The sequence below is a fragment of the Marmota monax genome, unplaced genomic scaffold (genome assembly GCF_021218885.2).
Source record: "Marmota monax isolate L192 unplaced genomic scaffold, Marmota_monax_Labrador192_F-V1.1 WCK01_AAM20220418_F8-fsc00012, whole genome shotgun sequence".
Taxonomy (NCBI): Eukaryota; Metazoa; Chordata; class Mammalia; order Rodentia; family Sciuridae; genus Marmota; species Marmota monax.
Window position 1 is genome coordinate 30,412,927 of NW_026695227.1, and position 23,033 is coordinate 30,435,959.

Genomic DNA, 23,033 nt, shown 5'->3' on the forward strand with positions numbered 1-23,033 from the left:
GTGAGGAAAGGGTCACTTTCCACTGTGAGGATAAGAAGATGCAATCAAAAGCCTGTTTTTTAGCAGTACAGATGGAATCTCCTCCTTGCTCCAGAGCTCTGAGCTGCCTGCTGCACCCCAGCCTCGCGGCAAGGTGAGTCTGGAATCCTCCTGGTCCGCCCTTCCGTGAGCGGCACCGCCACCTGGCGGTCATAGCGTGGTGCTGTAAGAAGCGCGCTCCAGCTGAGATGGGGCGTGGGGCCAGCCCCTAGAAGGCGGGGTGAGCCTGGAAAACTGAGTGTAAGCGAGAGGGTGGAAGATAGGAGTGTAGGGCGGGCAGGTGATTTCGAGGGGGCTGGGACGGCCTTAGGGAGGGGCCTAATCCCAGACCTCCGACTTCCGTGACATAGAGGTCAGAGACAAAGTCCACTTGGATGGAAGTGGGAGCAGAATGAGAGGGGCCATTTTGATTCTGTGGTTGAAGAAAATAGCTGATCTGACGCTGTCTGGGAGCCGGTTCGGCCAGGTACTGCCGCCCCACCTGGGTCTAGCGGTGCTGGCTGGGGGTGACAGACTGGCAGGTAGCTTTGGCATTGGGTTTGATATTCTGAAAATTTGCCTGGTGGCTTTGGACATGTCTGCCTTGGAAGGAGGTAGTTGAGTTGTGAGGTGCTAAGGTATAAGTCAAAATGTTTCTCTGAATGTTTAAGTGGAGGGAATTCAGGACCCCGTTCGTGGGAAATTTTTATGTCCTGGAGAGATGGGAAGGCTGGAGAGGAGCTGAAACCTGGGCCAAGTGACTAAGAGCATAGTGGAAGTTGGGGCTGGGAATGGGGACAGGGAGAAGGTTAGGCAGGGGCTTTACAAATGTGTGGCAATTTTGGAAAGACATCCTGTTCAGCCCTTTCTATCCATACTACTCTGCTGTGAGTCATTCTCCAGGTCTGAAATTTAAGCTTCTGCTTTTTCATTCCTGCCCTGAGTTCTCAGTTTCTCAACCGAAAGCATTTAAAACATTTTTTCCCTTGAATTTGTAGTTGTCATGGTTATAAAGAATAGGACTGAGGTATTGAACAAAGGGTTTGGGACAACTAGCATTTCAGGGATACTAAGGCAGATCTGGACTCAACTTTTACTGAAAAGAGAAATGGGACCTGGATATAGTCTTATGATTCTTTTTTCCATCTCTTAGGGTCTAAGGATAATTCTGAGGCTATGATGGGCATGATTCCCATAGAAGACCTGAGATTTCTGCACTCTGAGCAATATCAAATGCCACTGGATTTGTTCTTGCCCTAGAGGATGGCGAAAGGGCTCCTTGTGACCTATGTCCTTTGGGCTGTAGGGGGCCCTGCTGGGCTTCACCACCTATACTTGGGAAGGGACAGTCATGCCCTGCTCTGGATGCTTACCCTGGGGGGAGGTGGGCTGGGCTGGCTCTGGGAATTCTGGAATCTCCCAAACTTTGTAGCTCAAGCCAACAGAGCCCAGGGACAGAAACAGAGCTCAAGAGAGGGGATACCCCCACTGAATCCCATTCGCTTTTTTGCCCAGATGGTAGTGGGCATATATTTTGGCCTTGTGGCTCTGATTAGCTTTTCTTCCATGGCCAACTTCTACATTGTGGGCCTCCCACTGGCAGTTGGCTTAGGTGTCTTGCTGGTGGCTACTGTTGGCAACCAAACCTCAGACTTTAAGAACACTCTAGGAGCAGCATTTCTTACTTCCCCTATATTCTATGGCCGCCCCATAGCCATCCTGCCCATCAGCTTGGCTGCCAGCATCACAGCCCAGAAACATCGTCGCTACAAACCTTCAGTGGAGTCAGAGACACTCAGTGTGCGGCTCTACAGGCTCGGTTTGGCTTACCTTGCTTTCACAGGCCCACTGGCATACAGTACCCTGTGGAACACAGCTGCCACTCTCAGTTATGTGGCAGAAACACTTGGCTCCTTCTTAAATTGGTTCAGCTTTTTCCCCCTTCTTGGCCGCCTTATGGAGTCTGTCCTCCTTCTGCCTTGCCAAATCTGGTGGCTATTAGTTGGGGATCCAGGTATCAACAACTGCTACTTCCAGGAGTGGGAGAAGTTCTATGAGTTTGTTCACAGTTTTCAGGATGAGAAGCGCCAGCTGGCTTACCAGGTAAGGCTTTCTTCCCTCTCATTCCAACCTGGGTGGCTCTGGGAGTTAGAATAAGCCTTGTTGGAGCTGGTGCCCTCCACATGGAAGTACTGTTCTTATCTCAGATGGCCAGGTCCAGGAAAGGTGTCCTAGCTTCTTTGGAACACTGTACATTGGGCAAAGGTACAGGACACTAGTAGTGAGTGAAAGAAATTTATGTGTATATATTTACTTTTTATTGAGGTATAACATAATTGAAATACACTATTTTTATGTATAGGCTGCTCAGATCAAGGCATGGAACATTTACAGCACTAAGAAACTTTTTTCATTCCCCTTCCCAATCTATACTCCCACTTCAAAGGTAACTTTTATTCTGACTCCATAACCAAAGTAGGTTTACTTTCTTTTTTTCTTTTTTCTTTTTTGTTCATTGGTTTGTTTATATGCTGCTAGGGCTCAAAAACAGGGCTTTGCAAAAGCTAGGAAAGTATTTTATCACTGAGATACACCCACAGTCCTATCACTACACATCCGTTTTACCCATGTCCCCCTTTTGTTTTGATAGTACTGGAGATTGAACCCAGGGCCTTGTGCAAGTTTTGCCCATTCTTGAACATCAAATAAATGGAATCATCCAATCTATATTCTTTTTGTTTGTTTGTTTTTGGAGTATTGGGGATTAAACCCATGGAACCACATACCCAGCCCTTTTTATTTATTTTGTGGTACTGGGGATTGAGCCCAGGGGCACTGAGTACACCACAGTTTATTTATTCTATTGTTAATATTTGGGTTGTTTCTAGTTGAGACTATCATGAATAAAGCTCCTACAGACATTCTTTTTTTTTAATATTTATTTTTTTAGGTGTAGAGGGACACACACAATGCCTTTATTTTTATGTGGCGCCGGATCCTGCCCATGCTACGCAAGCGGCTCTACCGCTGAGCCACAATCCCAACCTCTAGACATTCTTATACATGTCTTTTTCCCCTCTTCTTGTTGGGAAGAGATCCTGTCAGGGATGTGAAATTCTAGGTTGGAAAATGCAGCTGTGGTTAAAGGCAAATCCTGGCTCTGCAAGATACATAGCTTATTCCATGTTTCTGAGTTAAACTTCCAACCCAAAAACTTGAATTCTAATCTGAGGTGAACTGCTCCAGAGGTACTAATAGCCTGATTTAGCAAAGGAGCAGCAAGAGACCCATGTACAAATTGTGAGATTCTAATTTGTCAGCTTCTGTTTCCCTAAGGTTTTGGGCCTCTCAGATGGGGCAACAAATGAAGAAATACATCGTAGTTACCGGGAGCTAGTGAAGGTCTGGCATCCCGACCACAACCAGCACCAAAGAGAGGAGGCCCAAAGGCATTTCCTGGAAATCCAGGCTGCATATGAATTTCTGACTCAGACCAAGAAGCCCAGAGGATCCCAGAGGTGAAAATCAACTTTCTTGGAGAATGGAGTCTTCACAGCAGAGCGGGGCAGCTTATCCTAAGTCTTCTTTTGCCCATCTGAGGTATCCCAACAGTGTTAAAAAAAAAAAAAAAAAAAACTGTCTACTTGCAGTGAAGATGTGGAAATCTTATAGGGTTGAGAACAATTGTGGTAGAAAATACATTTATGATCTGCATTCTTGGTTATTGTATTTATTTATGGTACTGGGAATTTAACCCAGGGGCACTTTACCCTGAGCTACATTCCCAGTCTTTTTTATTTTTTTTTATTTTTATTTTTTCAGTGAGAGAGAGAGAGAGAGAGAGAGAGAGAGAGAGAGAATTTTTTAATATTTATTTTTTAGTTTTCTGCAGACATAACATCTTTGTTTGTATGTGGTGCTGAGGATCGAACTCGGGCTGCACACATGCCAGGCGAGCACGCTACCGCTTGAGCCACATCCCCAGCCCCTTTATTTTTTATCTTGAGACAGGGTCTCACAAAGATCCTGAGGTTCACACTAAGTTGCTGAGGCTGGCCTAAAACTTTCAATCCTCCTGGCTCAGCCTCACAGATAGATCACTGGTATTATAGGCCTGGGCCACAATGCACAGCTGCTATGGTATTCTTGACTACATTTGCTTAAAACCAAAGAGTGAAAGGCATATTATAAAGACAATAAAATACCTTCCAAAGGATCAACCACCTTATCCCACACCTGGTACATTGATGTATAGTGGAGAAAAATCATTTGACTTTTAAAAAATGTGTAAAAGCACTGGGTTAGAAGATTGAAGGAAGGGCTAGGGTTGTAGCTCAGTGGTAGAGTGCTTGCCTAGCATGTGTGAGGCACTGGGTTCAATTCACAGCACTATATGTAAGTAAAGAAAATAATGGTCCATCAACAACTAATAAAAATTTTTTTAAAAAGAAGGTTGAAAGAAAAATATGAGAGTTCTAATATTTCATAAGCTGTCCTGTGACAATAGGGATTTGATCTATCTGTAGATTACCAAGGAGTAAGACTGAGATTAAATTTCAAAATCTGAAAAAAAAAATTTCATTTACAGAAAACTTTCTACAACTATACTTTTCCCAAAAGGAACAAGCTGCTGCAGAAGGGAAACAGTTCCTCTGCTTAGAAAAATATTGTAGAGATCCCTCAAACTTTACCTGAATGGTTGGACTAGCTGAGTTCTTAGGTCTTCTCAACTCTTGAGGTCTGATTTTGAGGTACACACTCTGTTCCCAGGACTTTACAATCTGATGGGGTATTATGATTTAGATAGATGGTATCCCCTGAAAGGTCATGTTAAGTAATGCAGAAAAATTTGGAGGTGAAATGATTAGATCATGAGAGCTGTAATTTAATCAGTGGATTAATCCATTTGATAGGTTAATAATTTGAATGGAAGCCAGGCATGGTGATGTATGCCTGTAATCTCAGCGATTTAGGAAGATGAGACAGGAGAGTTGCAAGTTAGTGGCCATTCTCAGCAACTTGGAGACCTTAGGCAACTTGTTGAGACCCTGTCACAAAATAAAAAGGCTGGGAATGTGGTTCAGTGGTAAAGCACCCCTCAGTTCAATCCCCAGTACCAAAAAAATTTGGCTTCCAAAGCCTATTGATAACTTGCTCTTTTTTGTGTATGTGGTACCCCGGACTGAACCCAGAGGGCGCTTAACCACTGAGCTATATCCCCAACACTCCCAGTGGCGCCCCCCCACACCCCCATCCCTCCCCCCCCACCTCCCACACCGCTTTTTTTTTTTTTTTTTTTTTTTAAATTTAGAGACAGGGACTCTCTAAATTGCTTAGGGCTTTGCTAAATTGCTGAGGTTAGCTTTGAACTCACAATCCTCCTGTCTCAGCTTCCCAAGCCTCTGGCATTGCAAGCACACACAGTGCCCTGCTTAAAAAATTTTTTTTGGAATGGATAACTGGGTGGTAACTGTAGGTACAGTGTGGGTGGAGGAAGTAGGTCACTGGGGGCATATCAGTTGGGATTATGTCTTGTCCCTGGCTCCTGCCTGGGCACTTTCTCTGTCTCTCGCTCGGTCTCTCTCTCTGTCTCTCTCTCTCTCTCCCCACTTCCCAGTTACCATGAGTTGAGAGCTTTCTTTCACCATGCCCTTCTGCCATGATGTTCTGTCTCACTTAGACCCAGAACAATGGAGTCTGCCAACCATGGTCTGAACCTCTGAGACAGTGAGTACAAAAAGACTTTTCCTCTTCTAGGTTGTTCTTTTTTGGGGGAAGTGTTAGTCTTTAAAAAAATATATATATATATTTATTTATTTTTATGTGATGCTAAGGATTGAAGCCAGTGCCTCACACATGCTAGGCAATTACTCTGCCACTGAGCTATAGCCCCAGCCCATCTAGATTATTCTTGTCAGGTTTTTTGATCACAGCAATGAATCTAACTTACACATGGGGAATGATAATATAGGTACATAAATATTGAAGTCTAGGTGTTGTAGGGACAAACGAGGCAAGGCACCGAAGATAGCAGGAAATAGTTTTATTTGGCTGCAGCCAGGTTCAGAGGGCACAGCTTTTGCTGTAATCAATTAATCCCCTGAACCCCAAGTTCAGGTAGTTTCAGAGTTTTATACCCAGCGTGTAAGGAGAGGTGCTCAGAAGTTCAGTCTGCAGAAGGTTCACATAAAAACAGCCTTTTCTTTCACTGTTCTGGGCAAGTCAACTCTTCAAGGACAACACCTGAGAAGGGGAGAGCTTCTCCCCTTTCTTTCCTCCCCCTGTCAGCTGTTACCATGGAGCCCAATTGTAACTTATCTTAAAATTGTAGACATCTCTGTGAAGCCCAGCTCAAGGCCAGAGGACTTGTTTGCACATTTCTACAAAGTACTATACTTATGTTTGTGAAAAACAGTAAGGGGTGTCCAGCACCTAGAGTGCTGGTGTCTTTTCAGCCAGTGGCCAGGTAAACAGGGCGACACGAAAATAGAAAGTTTATCTACATTGGACTCTTTTACAGAGACTCTTTTGCTGACAGTCCTAAAATCAGCCATGGTGAAAAGGGCCTTTCTGTGGAGAAAGGGGATGCCACTTCATAGGGGCTGGGGCTGTAGCTCAGTGATAGAGTGCTTGCCTTGCACTGCAAGGCACTGGGTTCGATCCTCAGCACCATATAAAAATAAATTAAGATATTGTATCCATCTACAACTAAAAAATATTGAAGTCTACCTTGTTCGGTATTTTGAATCAAGTATTATAAGACCTATAAATGAGAGGCTGGGGTTGTAGTTCAGTGTAGAGCACTTGCCTAGCATGTGTGAGGCACTGGGTTTAATCCTCAGTACCACATAAAAATAAAAGTATTGTGTCTGTTCACAACTAAAAATAAACAAACAAACAAACCATAAATGATGTATTGCAATACTGGAAAAGGAACAGATGATCTTGTTTTGTTTTGTGGGAACTTATGAAAACATTAATGATTTTATATCTCATTTGTCTTTGTGGGGACATTGGGGGAATTAGCAGCTTAAATATCTCAAAAGGAATTTATTTCATTCTATGTAACTGGCCAGAAGTAGAAGAAAGTCCACAATGTCTTAGTTTGCAGAAGAAGACTGGGGATCAGGGACATGTTAAAATTATGTACCTTTACTTCAGTCTTCTTGATCTTTTTTTGTGCATATGCATCCTTCACACTTTTTTTCTTTTTTGGTACCTGGGATTGAACCTGGAGGCGCTTAACCACTGAGCCACATCACCAGTCCTGTTTACTTTTTATTTTGAGATAGTGTCTCCCTGAGTTGCTGAGGCTGGTTTTAAACTTGTGATCTTCCTCCTTCTTCTGCCTCCTCAGCTGCTGGGATTATAGGCATGCACCACAACACCCGGCTTCATACTTTTTTCCTGGATATTAACTCTGGGTTATTTATTTTTTTAACTAGGGGTGTCTCTCAGTGGTAGAGTGTGTGCTTAACATGTTCAAGGCCCTGGGTTTGAGCCCCATTACTGGGGGAAAAAAAGTAGGATTATGTCCTTGAAGGAGCCCAGGGAAATTCATCCCAATATATGGCACCCTGGAATGCTGATTATTTTAAATTAAAAGCCCTTGAAAAACAGCAAATGCTGGAAGATACTTTACTTGTGATGCTTATTAATCTGCCCAAAGATTGCCCTACCAAAGAAGAAAAGAGTTAATTATCTTTGGTCCCTTCCCTGAGTTTTCATTAAATAAACTTATATTTGAAGGAAGAAGATAAAATAATATAACCACACCCAGATAGATTTTTGTCACAAGTTATTGTCAGTCTCCTAGGCCCATTAGATTCCCAAAGAGATAAAAAAATAAAAAAATTGAAAATTAATTAATTAATTAAAAAAAAAAAAAGATTCCCAAAGAGAGCCATTTACTAACTATTGTCTGAACTTTGGGCCCAGTTATTCACCTAAAATCATTTGCTATTCCTCAAATTGTCATCTTTCCCCTCCCTTATGAAGAAGGGCACATAAGCATCTGGACCTCACTGGGTTATTTGAGTAATAATGCTCTTGTGATTCTCCACTGTGCATATTAATAACTTATATAACTTTTCTCCTATTAATTTACTTATCATCAGTTTATTCCAGTGAACCTTCTGAACCTTCACCCCTCTATTAGCTAGTATTCTCTACAGATTAATAGGAAAAAAAATTGTTACTGGGCTTGATGGTGTGTGCCTGTAGTACCAACATTTGGGAGGCTGAGAGAGGAGGATGGCGTGAGCCCAGACGTTGTAATGCTGGAGCCAGGAACTTTTGGTCCTATGACAGTACTAATGAAACCAAGCCAAAGAGTACAAACACAGGCAAAGCTGAACAAAAGACAAGACTAGGCTTTTATTCTGGTTGCTGGGGTGGTGGGCTACTATCTGGCAACTTTTTACTGGTTGTGAGTGTGGTATTTTTATTTTCCAAGAAATTTCTTCCTTGTGAAAGATAGTTTACTCTTGGAGAGGTTATGGTGCCAATATTCTGACTTTTATGGTGCAACTGCTCTAGTGGCTTTCCTGGTCTTTACAATAAGATTGTTTAAAAATGTGGGTGAGGAGGAAAGAAAAGAAAAAAAAAAAAAAAGAAATGTTCATGTCAATTTTAAGGATTGACACAGGTTAGGGGTTAAGACCTCTAGTGTTTTTCTATATTTTCTGCATATCATTCTTTCAGTGAATGACCAGTAAGAGGCTAAGGCCAGTATGACCTAATCTTGAGGTTCCCCCATCCCCCTAGTCAACCTCAGTTTTTTAAAAATCTTCAATCCCAGTGATGATCCCTATCTGTCTCAGTTGGAGACCAGCCTGGGTAATATAGCCAGATATCATCTCTAAACAACAACAACAACAAGAAAGAAAAAATAGAAAATAAATTGTAGGAGGCTGGGGTTGAGGCTCAGTGGCAGAGTGCTTGCCTCGCACATGTGAGGCACTGGGTTCGATCCTCAGCACCACATAAAAATGAATAAAAAAATAAAGATATTGCATCTGTCTATAACTAAAAAATATTTTTTAAAATTGTAGATATTTTCTCTTAGCATGCACATATTAAAAAAAAATTAAGGCATGGTGGTGCATGTGTGTAATCCCAGCTACACAGGAGGATCCCAAATTCAAGACCAACCAGGACAATTTAGGGAGATCCTGTCTCAAATAATTTTTTTTATTTTAAAGAGAGAGACACAGAGAAAGAACTTTAATATTTATTTTTTTTTAGTTATCGGCAGACACAACATCTTTGTTTGTATGTGGTGCTGAGGATCGAACCCGGGCCGCACGCATGCCAGGCGAGCGCACTACCGCTTGAGCCACATCCCCAGCCCTCAAGTAAAATTTTAAAAAGTAAAAAGGTCTAGGAATGTAGCTTAGTGGTAAAGCACTTGCCTAAGCACATGTGAAGCTCTAGGTTTGATAATCAGTACTAAAAAAAAACTATTTTTAAATTTTGCCAAAAAATTCACTTACAAGGCATGATTTCAAGACCAAGTTAACTTGCACACCTTTTTAAAGTTGTCAAAAATTGATATACGTTTTGTTTGAAAAACAATGATTTTGAATTATTTTTTTAAATATCTTTTAGTTGTTTATGGATCTTTATTTTATTTATTCATATGTAGTGCTGAGAATTGAACCCAGTGCCTCAAAATGCTAGTCAAGTGCACTTCCACTGAGCTACAACTCCAGCCCTATCACAGGGAATTTTAATGAAGCATTTCATAACCTATTTTTGTACCATTATTTATTTATTTACTTTGATGTGGTGCTGAGGATCAAGCCCAGTGCATTACACATGCTAGGTAAGCCCTCCACCCCTCAGCTACAACTCCAGCCCCTTCAAAATATATTGATTAGTAATTTATTGACATGGTTGTACCACTACATCTGCAAATGTAAATGTATTTAAAATAGTGTACAAGAAAAAAGACAAGGAGTCATTAGGGGCTTTACTTGATTTGGAAATTTTTTTTAATTGGTTCTCCAATATTATTACAAAATTTTGTCACAAAAATATGGATATATTTTAATTTATTCAGATAGGCACTATAGATAAGCAGTTCTTATTTTTCCAACATGAACAATGCTACCATAAATATCTTTGAATATTTTCACTGATGCTTTTTTGTTTCTTTGAAAATATATTTCAAAAAGTAATAATGTGAGGTCAAACAAGGCATATTTTAAATTTTGATTCATTCTGTTTAAAGTTATTTCTGGAAAAAGGTGTGACAATTTACACAAAGTTGTGGCAAAGAAAAGAGAATAGTCTTTTCTTTTTAACTGGCAAGGAATGTTATCATTCTTAAATTTTTGTCAAGATGGTGGGTGAGAAATGGTTTTGAATTACTTTAATTTACATTGCCCTGACTCCTAGTGAAGTTGAGCATCTTTTCAAATATTATTTGGCATTTGCATTTCCTCTTCAATGTAGTGCCTACTCATATCTCATAGTCTCACTTTTTTTTTTTTTTTTAAGGTGCTGGGAATCCAACCCAGGGCTTCCTGCATACTAGTCAAGCATTCTACCTCTGACATAATACTCAACCCCATGTTTTTAAAAATTTTAATTGCGTTCCTATTTGTCACTATCTTACCTGTTTTGTTAATCCTTGCTTTTTAGAAACCTTAACCTATTGTAAAAAGCATTGTAGATATTTTCCCCCAGTCTAAGTCTGGTCTTTTGACTTTGCTCTGGGGAATCAAAATTGGCATTAGGATTGGAATCAGTTTTCATGGGATTTTCCTGGCTGTGTGATTTGACTTCCTTTAGCCACTCAGAGCCTTAATTTCCTCTAAAACTGACCTACATCCCCAACTTAAAAAAAAAAAATTATCTTTTTTTCTTGGAGGTGCTTAACCAGTGAGTCAGTCACATCTCCAGCCCTTTTAATTTTATATTTTGAACAGGTTTTCGCCAAATTGCTAAGACTGTTCTTGAACTCATGCTCCTAGGACCTGCCTCAGCCTCTGGAAATACTGGGATTACAGGCGAGAGCCACCCCACCTGCCTTAATTTTTTGTCTTTTGAGACAGGGTTTTGCTAAAACACTGAGAGTCTCACTAAATTGCTGAGGCTAGCCTCAAATTTGCAATCTTCTTGCCTCAGTGTTAGAAATAAAGAGGTGCCGAAAACATGTTCTCGAAAGAGGTTGGGCAAGGTTGACCTTTACTCTGGCAGAGGGCATGTTACTGGAACCTGGCTAGCAAGCGCACCTGGGCAGCAGGTGGTCTGCTTGTATCTAGAACCTACTGCAGCGCTGCCCTTCACTTTAATTGGAGGAGTTTGAGGTTACAATCTACGAGATTGGCTAATTTTAGAATTAGGGCGGGCAAAAGGGAAGGGCTACAATTGGATCCAATTAAGACAATACTAGATTTTGAAAATGAACCAGCAGACTTTCTATTTCAGCCTCTCAAATTGCTGAGATTACAGATGTGCGCCATCATGACAGATGATGTCATGAGCTTTCAAAGAAGAGTATAAAACAATCAAATATGACTGGGTGTTCCCTTGAGAAACCAGCCTCTACCTCAGAGCAAAGCCTGTCCAAGAAAGAGGGCATGACCCTTGTCCTTGGAAAGACCCACAGAGCACTCCTAGGCATATACCCACCCTGCTGAATTGTTCATCTACAAATAGCAGGAGCCAGGTGTCTCTGACTCAGTCAGGTTAGGTGAGGACCCATAGCAACCCCCGAGCAACCACCAATCAGCATGAGACAGGGAAAATACCTGGGATGCCAGATGACCCTCCCAGTAGTTTATGGTGGTTGATAACGTGTTGGGAAACCACGTAGTTCAGCATGTACACCCCTCGTGGCTTAAACCAATCAGTTCAAACGAATCCCCCTCTTGTACTAACCAATCACCCCTACCCAACTTGTTCCCGCCATTGAATGTGCTAATCAATGTTAAGAGTTGTTGTTTGATTTTCCTGCGGTATGGAATGATTTGCTGTGTGATGTTGTGACGCATAGAGTATCCCCCCAAAACCTATAAAATCCCACTGAATGAAGGACCAGGACTCACTCCCTGGGACTCACTCCCTGGGACTGCTGCGTCAGGAACGGTTGTGAGTCCAGGCTCGAGCTTGCAATAAAGACTCTTGTGTGATTGCATCGGATTCGGCTCCTGGAAGTGTTGGGGTCCCACGAATCTGGCATAACACTATGTTGTATGTGAAGTCCCTGCCTTCCCCAAAGAGTGTATAAAACTGCTGCAAACCCTGGGCTTGGTGCCTTTCAGCATCACCAGTTGCTGTGTGCACACGGAGGACCGAGCTAGCTTGCAATAAACACCTCTTTGCTGCTTTCGTGGATCTTGGTCTCTGGTGGTTTTTGGGGGGTCCCGAATTCGGGCATAACACCTTTCCACCTTCTAGCCTATGTAAGGAAATACTGTTATTTACTTAGTTAACAGCTGTAGAATGGACGTTCTACCAGTAAGACTAGAATTTTTCTGGAGTATTTAGGGTATTTTGTATTTAAAAAAAAAAACCTTGGTTTCCTGTAAAATACTCTATGAATGCTTGCAATTATTAGAAAAAAGTAAATAAATAAGATGGAGTTTAGTGTTGTTCATCTGTAATCCCAGTGATTTAGGAGGTTGAAGAGTTCAAGACCGGCTTCTTAACGAGACCTTGTCTCAAAATTTAAAAAATAAAAAGTTTAAGGAAATCACTGAATGAAGGAAATAAGGAGAGAGGAGAGGTGGCTTAACAATAACAGGTTTCCTGGGGACAAACCTGCAGAGGGGAGCCCAGTGGAAACTGAGACCCATCTTCCCTTTACAGCCTGGGGTAGATATAGGAGCATGAGGAAGTGGGGGAATTTTTGTGGTTAGGCAGTTGCTGGGGAGTTGTCAGGGAAGGGTCTTTGTGGTGATCACCTCCATTCTTTGAGGTGTTCACTGTTCCATGTTGAACCAGGTGTTTTCAGGATTCTAATCCCAGATAACAATTTCCTTTCTTTGTATGCTGATGGAGTATTGTCTGGGATTTAAGGTCAGGTTGAGTCAGAGTGACCCTAAGTGACTTTTGTTATAAGATGGAGAATATATTTTAAAATGGCATTTCCTGCCTATGTCAAGTTCTTCCTAAGAAAAAGGACTAGAGATGTAGCTCTGTTGTAAAATGTCCCTGGGTTCAATCCTCAGTACCAAACCAAAGAAATAAAAGAAGAAAGCTGAGTAGTTTAGTGGTGGTAGGGTTGCCAGTAGTCTCTGTCCCGCTCTCCATTCTTTCGTAGTTTCTCTTGTTTTATAATTAAGAAAAGAACATCCCAGCTATTGGTAGCCATTTTGGGGTGACTGTTACTGCTGTTTACCAGTGACGAGTCCTTGCTTCCCCAATGCTGAAGTATAACACCAGAGAAGAATGCTGAAGCAAGTTTAGAGTGGAAAATTGAAGCTTTATTAAAGGATAGCAGAAAAGACTTCTCCCCAGAAGAAGAAGGGGACCCAAAAGGCAGAATCCATTGAAGGGGGAGGTCTTCTCTCTTTTATAGCTAAGGTTTACTTTCAGATTTCCCTCATTCCTATCGCATGCATTCCTATCCAGTGTTCGGTTATCTTGCAGTGATGGAATGTAGGTGGGAAGGCCCAAAAGGTGGGGGACTGATGGGCCAGAGGAGTAATCTGGGCAGGAAGGGCTTTTTGATTAGCATCTCCTTGTTTGCTGGGAGCTGTTTCATTAATATTTCCTTGGGATGGGCTCTGGGCCTTGGGGACTTTTTCAATTCCCCTTTTCCTGGACTTCATTCTCAATATAGCCTTCATTCTTGATTTTACTTGATATTAGAACCGATTTACCTAACTAGACTAACTACCTATCTTTAAATCTGGCTTCATTAGAAGGGAAGTGATTTGGCCTTGAACTTTCAATCCTTCTGCCTCAGCCTCCTAAATCACTGGGATTATTTGGACATGCATCACCTTGCCTGGCTCTAGCCAATTTTTGAAAGGAAGGAAGTACGGGTAGCACAAAAATTATACAAATTTAGATCTTCTAGAAGGGCATTCTGATTCCCATTAACCCTAGGACATTATAATCTCAGAGAATTTGCTGGGGATATACTTCTCAAAGGATCCTAAATAATGAAAGTCAGCTGAAAGGAAAAATTTGGTAAAATAATTTTTAAAAACCTAATACATTAATAAGTGAGTTGTCCTTAATCTCTACCTTATTTGACTTCATGAAAGCCAATGATTTCATATTCTCCCACTCTCACAGATAAAAAAAAAAAAATCATAGAACCTTTAAAAAGTTGGAAAGGCTGGACAATAGTGTCATACATCTGTAATCCCAGCAATTTGGGAGGCAGGAGGATTGCAGGTTCAAGGTCCGCCTCAGCAATTTAGCAAAACCCTCAGTAATTTATTGAGACTCTCAAAAAATAAAAGAGCTTGGGATGTAGTTCAGTGGTAAAGGGAAAGTACCCCTGGGTTAAATCCTCAGTACCAAATAAGTAATAAAATATAAAAAGGACTGGGTGTGGTGGCTCATGCCTATAATCCCAGCAGCTCAAGAGGCTGAGGAGGCATAGCTGGGCATGATGATGCAAGCCTGTAATCCCAGCAACTCAGGAGGCTGATGCAGGAGGATCTTGAGTTCAAAGCTAGCCTCAACAGATTAGTCAGGCACTTAGCAACTCAGTGAGACCCTGTCTCTAAATAAAATTTTAAAAAGGGCTGGGGATTTGGCTCAGTGGTTAGGCACCCCTGGGTTCAATCCCCTGTGTGTGTGTGTGTGTACGTGTGTGTATACATACATACATATATATGACTGGGGAAGTAGCTCCATGGCAAAGTACCCCTGAGTTCAATCCCAAATACCAAAAAATAAAAATTAAAAAGCAAAAAGTTGGAAAAGAATTGAGAAGACCTCTACCTTGAGTACCATACAGTACAGCATCTTTGGAATAGCTTGACTCACAGATGACCATTTTCACTTTTGCTTGAATTAGACATTCCTCACAAGACCTATTTTTTTTACATCCTTAGTTGTAAAAAGTTATTTTATGGGGCTGATGAGGTAGCTCAGTGTTAAAGTGCTTGCCTAGCATGTGCAGAGCCCTGGATTTGATCCCTAACACCACAAAAAAAAAATTTTTTTTGGATGAAAATTTGATTTCTTCTAATTTCTTTCTAGAACTGCCATGTCTTGCTAAAAACAACAACAACAACAACAAAAACCCAAACCAAAAAAAAATTTCTTTTTGATAAGAACCTGCCTTTCATTTTAAATCCCTCTATATCTTCCCTTTCCACATTAAACACCACTTTGTTTAAGGAGGCACTGCAGTTGGTGGAATGAGGATGGATGAAGTTGTGATGGGATGGGACTCTACTTCTACTTTTTGTACTTGAAAGGGAAGTGACCACAACACTCAGAGCAACCAAGAGATCTTTATTGCAGCAGTGCAACAGAGGAGAAAAGAAAGAGGTGTGTGTGGGGGAAGCGCGCGCAAGAGAGAGAGAGAAAGCAAGAGAGAGAGAGAGCAAGAGAGAGAGAGGGGCCCGGCAGAAGGGAGTTTTTATAGCCCAAATCGAATAAGGTCTCTGGGTCTGCAAGCTGCCTTGTTGGCATAAGGGGGGGTTAATGTTCGGCCTTGAGCAGGGGGTTGAGTGTTCAGCCTTGAGAGGGGGCTTGGGCATTGGGCTTGAAGCAAATAGTTGATAAAGAACCAGACAGAGGGTTTGAGTGGCCAGGTCATCCTGCAGCTAACTTTGTTTGGCATGCCCTGCAGACAGCTTACTCAGCCTGTCCTGCACCTAACAGTACTGACTAGCCTGGTGACTTTGGATAAGCCACTTTTATCACCAAAGCCTCAGTTTCTTTCTTGTAACTGAGGGTGTTGGTCTTGGATGACCTTTAAGATTGCTTCCAACACTAAATTCTGTGATTCTTTTTGGCTGAGTCTTTGTGCCCCCCTCCCCCATACTGGGGATTGAACCAAGGGGGCACTCTATCTCAGCCCCCACACCTTCTTTTTGGTGTACCAGGGCGCCGCAGTCTGGCTGGGCACACAATCACGAGCCACCACACAGCTTGTAGATTCAAACAGCAACTCTTTATTCCCGAACTCACACCAGCCGTCTACAATCACGTTCTGGGGAAATCCACGTTCTCTGCCCAAATCCACTCCCACTGGGCTTCTGTCTCCCAAAAAATACTGTCTGAATCCCGTGAGAACTCAAGGGGAACTCAGGCAGCAGGATACGCCCTATTCCCAGCAGGAATAATCTTAAACCTTAAACCTGGAACCTAAACCGGGAACGCCCTAAACCCGATTATCTTAAACCGGGAACACCCTAATCCACCCTGGTCCTTGAGCAAGGTCACCTACATGCAATGTCACTGCAAAATGTCCTATTTCCACGAGTCCTTCCACTAAGCAACATGGGGTACGCTGGCAAGGAAATTGTCATACCTACTTGGCTAATGGCTCCCAGCACCAGGGATTGAACTCAGGGGCACTCAACCACTGAGCCGCATCCCCAGACCCATTTTGTATTTTATTTAGAGACAGGGTATCACTGAGTTGCTGAGCGCCTCTCTTTTGCTGAGGCTGGCTTTGAACTCTTGATCCTCCTGCCTCAGCCTCCTGAGCCATGGGGCCCCACACCTTTTATTTTGAGACAGGGTTTTGCTAAATTGCTGAGGCTGACCTTGAATTTGTAATCTTCAGTCCTCAGCCTCTTGAGTAGCTGGAATTACAGGTATGTGCCACTCACCAGGCTGCTGTTTAACACCAGGACTAGTGTTGTTAAATGGTTTAATTTGTTATCTTCTGCCTGCCCTGATGTGGATATTGTTTTGAAAAGACTGTATATATATATATATATATATATATATATATATATATATATATATATATATACACACACACACACACACACACACCTATCTATCTATATTTATTTATTTATTTTTACTTTTATTTTTTAGTTGTAGTTGGACACAATACCTCTTTTTTATTTACTTTTATATGGTGCTGAGGATCAAACCCAGGGCCTCACACGCGCTAGGCAAGTGCTCTACTGCTGGGCCACAACCCCAGTCCTATTTATTTTTATTTTTGAGATAGCATCTCACTATGTTGCCCAGGCTGGCCTTAAATTCCTGGATTCAAGTAGTCCTCCTGCCTGAGCCTCTTGAATAGCTAGGGCTACAGGCACACACCACAGTACTCAGCTTTAAAATAAAATACATTGCTTAAAGAACAATATAAAGAACATACCCTCCCCAAAGTTTATCTGCATCCACTATTTGTTTATTGTTATTATTATTATTTTGAAGATTAAACCCCTGAGCACTTTACCCTTGAGTTATATCTCCAATCCTTCTTATTTTCTATTTTGAGACAGGGTGTCACTAAGTTGCTGAGGGTCTCCCTAAATTGCCCAGGCTGGCCTTAAGTTTGCCATCCTCCTTTTTTTTTTTTTTAAGAGAGAGAGAGATAGAGAGAGAGACAGAGGGAGAGAGAGAATTTTAATATTTATTTTTTAGTTTTCCGCGGACACAACATCTTTGTTTGTATGTGGTGCTGAGGATCGAACCCGGGCACGCATGCCAGGCGAGCGCACAACCGCTTGAGCCACATCCCCAGCCCCCATCCTCCTTTCTTAAGCCTCTTGAGTTGCTAGGATTCCAGGTTTGTATCATCACACCCAGCTCACTATTTGACTATTATTTGGCTCACTCTTTGTTTTTAGTTATTTAAATTTTTTTTCTTTTCTCCACATTTTTTATTGGTGCATTATAGTTATACATAATGACGGGATTTGTTGTTGCATATTTGTATGTGCATGCAACATAACAATATAATTTGGGCAATATCACTCCCATAGTGCTTCCCCTCTCCCTCCCTGCCTCCTACTCCTTAGTTCCTTTCCTCTATTCTACTGATCTCCCTTTACTTTTCAGGTGATCTCTCCCCACCTTTTTTTCTCTTTTTCCTCTCTAGCTTTCACATATGAGAGAAACATGACTCTTGACTTTCTGAGTTTGGCTTATTTCAGTTAACATAATGGTCTCATTTCTATCCATTTTCCTACAAATGACTTAGTTTCATTTTTGTTTATAGTTGAATAAAACTCCACTGTGTATATATACCACATTTCCTTTATCCATTCATCCACTGATGAATAACCTAGACTGGTTCCATAGTTTGGCTACCCTGAATTGTGCTGCTATAAACGTGAGGATGCATGTATTGCTAGAGTATGCTGACTTTAATTCTTTTTTTTTTTTTAAGATTTTTTTGGGAGTTTGTAGATGGACACAATACCTTTCTTTGTTTTACTTCTTTTTATGTGATGCTGAGGATTGAATCCAGTTCCTCACAGGTGCTAAGCAAGTTCTCTTTCACTAAGGTAGGATCCCAGCCCACTGATTCTAATTCTTTAGGATAAATACTGAGGAGTGGTATAAAAGGAGCATATCATGGTTCCACACCTAGTTTGTTGAGGAACCTCCATACTGATTTCCATTGTGGTTATACTAATTTACAATCCCGCCAACAGTGTAAAAGTATTCCTTTTTCTCTTGGACTGGGGCTGTAGCTCAGTGGCAAAGCACTTGCCCAGCATATGTGAGGCACTGGGTTCAATCCTTAGCATTACATAAAAAGAAACAAATAAAATAAAGGCATTCTGTCCATCTACAACTACCAAAAAAAAAAAAAAAGTATTCCTTTTTCTCCACATTTTTTCTAGAATTTATTTATTTATTTTCTTTTTATTTTTTAGTTTTCAGTGGACACAACATCTCTGTTTGTATGTGGTGTTGAGGATCGAACCCGGGCCGCACGCATGCCAGGCGAGCGCGCTACCGCTTGAGCCACATCCCCAGCCCTAGAATTTATTATTGTTTGTATTCTTTTTCTAAAATATATTTATTTTTATGTGGTGCTAAGGATCGAACCCAGTGCCTCACACATGTGAGGCAAATGTTCTATCACTGAGATACACCCCCGCCCCTATTATTGTATTCTTTTTTTTTTTTTTTTTTTAGAGAGAGAGAGAGAGAGAGAGAGAATGAATATTTATTTCTTAGTTTTCAGTGGACACAACATCTTTGTTTGTATGTGGTGCTGAGGATGGAACTCGGGCCACACGCATGTCAGGCGAGCGCACTACCACTTGAGCCACATCCCCAGCCCTATTATTGCATTCTTGATGGCTACCATTCTGACTGGTATGAGAAGAAATCTCAGTATAGTTTTGACTTGCTTTTCCCTAATTGCTAACAACATTGATCATTTTTTCATATATCTGTTTACCATTTATATTTTCTTCCTTTGAAAGTACCTGTTTGATTCATTTGCCCATTTATTATTTGGATTATTTGGGGGGTTTTTTTGGTATTAATTTTTTGAGTGCTTCCTATATTTTAGAAATTAATCCTCTGTCAGAACTGTAGCTAGAAAGGATTTTCTCCCATTCTGTAGGTTCTCTCTTCATTCTTAATTGCTTTCTTTGTTGTACAGAAGCCTTTTAATTTGATTAACTCTTGGCATTATTTCTTGAGCTTTAGAGGTCCTGTTTTTAGTTATTCTTGTTATCTTTAGTCCTCAGCAATAAATGTATGTCATTTTATGTGGTTAAATCATAACAAGGATACTTTTTTTCCCTGGTACTGGGGATCGAACCCAGGGTCTTACACATACTAGGGAAGCTCTCTGCCACTAAGCTGTATCTCCAGGCCTTTTAGAATTTTATTTTAAGTCAGGGTCCTCACTGAATTTCTCAGGTGGCCCTGAATTTGTGATTCTCCCACCTTAGCACACTGAGTAGCTGGGATCACAGGTGTGTGCCGTCATGCCTGGTAAGGATACAATTTTGTACTTTTTTCCCAATCACTGAAAATGATGACATCTATATAGTAATATGTAAAAATGCTTATAAATCAATAGGCACTTTTATATTTTACTATGACTTTGCTATAATATACATTTAAGTAGGATGCGAAAGTGCACACACTATAAAGTTCATCTTTTTAAAGAGTACAATTTAGTGGCTTTTGTCTATTCACAAGGTTGTGTAACCATCACCATTCTCTAGTTCCAGAATGTTGTCACCACCCCAAAAAGAAACCCCACACCCATTAGCCATCATTCTTCATTGCCTTCTCCTACCAGCCTCTGGCAACCACTAATTTACTTTCCATCTTTATGGATGTGTCTATCCTGGACAAAGTGAATAAGTGGAAACATACAATATGCAGCTCTTTGTGTGTGTCTGGCTTTTTTCAGTTAGCATAATATTTACAAGGTTCATCCATGTTGTATGCATCTTTTTAATGTTTTATTTTACATAACTCATATTTTAATGCTATATAATATTCCCTAAGAGATATTATATATATATATATAGTGCAGGTGTATGTTTTTGTAAAGAATGGCATCGATATCTTTATACCTCTAATTCATCTATTCTCTTGAACTATTTCTTTAGAATAAATCCCATGAGTGGGATTACTAGGTCAAAGGGTATGAACATTTTTATAGCTCTTGTCAATATTGCTCTTAAATCGTGGTGCCCAGAACTAAATGCAATTCTCAGTGTGTTCAGACAGAACAGGGTACTGTGGGGCTATTAAGTTCTCAAGGTCTGGACAATATATCATCCTTTAAATCAAGGAACCTAAGAATTTATTAGCTTTTTTGGTTGTTATGTGTGTCTCATTGAGCTTATAACAAACTGAGGGCCATTGGATCTTTTCCTAGGCACTGTGTCTTAAAGCTATATTTGCATCTACTGTAAGATTCAGGAGGCTTTTGAAGACTTCCTGACTTGAATTTAGTTTGTCTTAGCTTTTTATTTTAACAGTGGGTGGTCTGAAGAAGCTCTCAGAAAGAATGATGCTATTGTGGTCTTAGCTAGATACTATAGATGGTGCTATTGGGCTGTCACAAGGGTAAAATATGTTCCTTCCCACCTGCTTCACTTTTTTGAAGAGTCAAGTGGCACCTCAGCAGCTTCATTATCAGAGTTCCTTCCTCCCCTTTGGAATAAGAGAGCAACCATGTAGTTGAATTTGGGGTGTTTTTCAAGGCAAGCTCCAGTTGAAGCATGATTTTTAGTTGTCATTTGATCTCTTTAGGGGCAGTCTATTTCATGTTAAACTTTGCTTGAACACATCTCATACCACTGCTTTGGTCTTCAAGTTCATACCCCAAGAAGCTGATTTTTCATTTGCTTTCTTTCTCCACTCCACCCCTCTACTTCCCTCCGCCCCCCCTTTTCCTTTTTTTTTTTTGTACCAGGAATTGAATCCAGGGGTGATACATCCCCAAACCTTTTTATTTTTATTTATTTATTTTTGTTTTGAGACAGAGTCTCACCAAGTTGCTAAGGCTGGCTTTGAACTTGGGATCCTCCTTCCTCAGTCTTCTGAATCATTGGGATTATAGGTGAGCATGATAGTCTCCAGATCCATCCATGTACCAGCAAAAGTCATAAAGTCATTCTTTTTTGTGTCTGAGTAATATTCCATTATGTCTACATACCACATTTTCTTTATCCATTCATCTGTTGAAGGGTACCTAGGTTGGTTCCATAGCTCAGCTACAGTGAATTGTGCTGCTATAAACATTGATGTGGCTGCATCACTGTAGTATGCTGATTTTTAAGTCCTTTGGGTATACTAAGGAGTGTGATAACTGGATCAAATTGTGATTCCATTCCAAGTTTTTGGAGGAATCTCCATACTGCTTTCTAGAGTGGTTGTACCAATTTGTAATCCCACCAGCAATGTATGAATGTATCTTTTTTCCCACATCCTTGCCAATATTTATTGTTACTTGTATTCTTGATAATTGCCATTCTGGAATGAGATGGAATCTCAGTGGGTTTTTTTTTTTTTTTTTGGTATTGGGGAGTGAATCCAGGGGTGCTTAACCACTAAACCACATCCCCAGCCCCTTTTTTGTTGTTGTTGTTTTGTTTTGTTTTTTGAGATAGGGTCTCACTGAGTTACTTAGGGCCTCACTAAGTTGCTGAGGCTGGCTTTGAACCCTTGGTCTTCCTGCCTCAGCTTCCTGAGCTGCTGTGATTAGAGGTATGTGACAACACCTGGCTTCAATGTAGTTTTAATTTGCATTTCTCTAATTGCTAGAGATGTTGAATATTTTTTTCTTTTTGTAATGTGGTGTGTATGTGTGTGTGTGTGTATTAGTTGTTGGTGTACCTTTCTTTATATGTGGTGCTGAGAACCTAGTGCCTCAAACATGCACACTACCATTGAGTTACAACCCCAGCCAGCCCCTGAATATTTTTCCAAATATTTGTTGATCAGTCTTATTTCTTCTTCTGTTAAGTGCCTGTTCAGTTCCTTTGCCCATTTATTGATTGGGTTATTTATTTTCTTGGTGTTAAGTTTTTTGGTTTCTTTATATAACATGGAGATTAATACTCTATCTGATGTGCAAGGTCTTATTCTTTTCCATCATGTGTTTCTTAGTTTTTTGTTTGTTTTTGGTACTGGGGATTGCCTTTGGGCAATTTACTACTGAAATTAATCCTCTGTCCTATTTATTTATTTATACTGGGGATTGAACTCAGGGGCACTTAACCACCAAGCTACATCCCCAGCCCCCTACCCCCTTTTTTCTTTATCTTTAATTAATTAATTTTTATATGGTGCTGAGGATCGAACCCAGGAAGGCAGGCGCTCTACCGCTGAGTCACAACCCCAGCCCAAAATATTTGCTTATTTTTTTAGTTGTAGATGGACACAATATCTTTGTTTATTTATTTATTTTTATTTGGTGTTGAGGATCGAACCCAGAGCCTCACACGGGCTAGGTGAGCGCTCTACCCCTGAGCCAATACCCCAGTCCTACCCCCTTTAAAAAAAAATGTTTTAGTTGTCAATGGATCTTTTATTTATTTATATGTGGTGCTGAGGATCAAACCCAGGGCCTCACCCATGCCAGGCAAGTGCTCTACTACTGAGTCAGGACTCTAATACCCTGCCCACCCACC

General features: G+C 40.9%; 1 protein-coding gene across 4 annotated transcripts; it reads left to right on the plus strand.

Annotated features, from left to right (window-relative positions):
• The first annotated feature begins 356 nt into the window (after positions 1 to 356).
• Positions 357 to 12,363, plus strand: Dnajc22 (DnaJ heat shock protein family (Hsp40) member C22). 4 transcript variants are annotated; one of them, XR_009225964.1, is made up of 5 exons: positions 357 to 505; positions 1,172 to 2,121; positions 3,355 to 3,618; positions 5,699 to 5,745; positions 10,522 to 12,363. XR_009225964.1 is itself a non-coding variant. In XM_046435993.2 (3 exons), exons 2-3 carry the CDS (start codon positions 1,282 to 1,284, stop codon positions 3,538 to 3,540), a joined length of 1,026 nt encoding a protein of 341 aa, XP_046291949.1. In that variant the 5' UTR covers positions 357 to 505; positions 1,172 to 1,281; the 3' UTR covers positions 3,541 to 3,820. The 4 variants fall into 4 exon arrangements, 2 of the variants coding, with proteins under 2 accessions (XP_046291949.1, XP_046291950.1); XR_009225963.1 differs by lacking the exon at positions 5,699 to 5,745; XM_046435993.2 differs by lacking the exons at positions 5,699 to 5,745; positions 10,522 to 12,363 and having other exon boundaries at positions 3,355 to 3,820.
• The last annotated feature ends 10,670 nt before the right edge of the window (positions 12,364 to 23,033 follow it).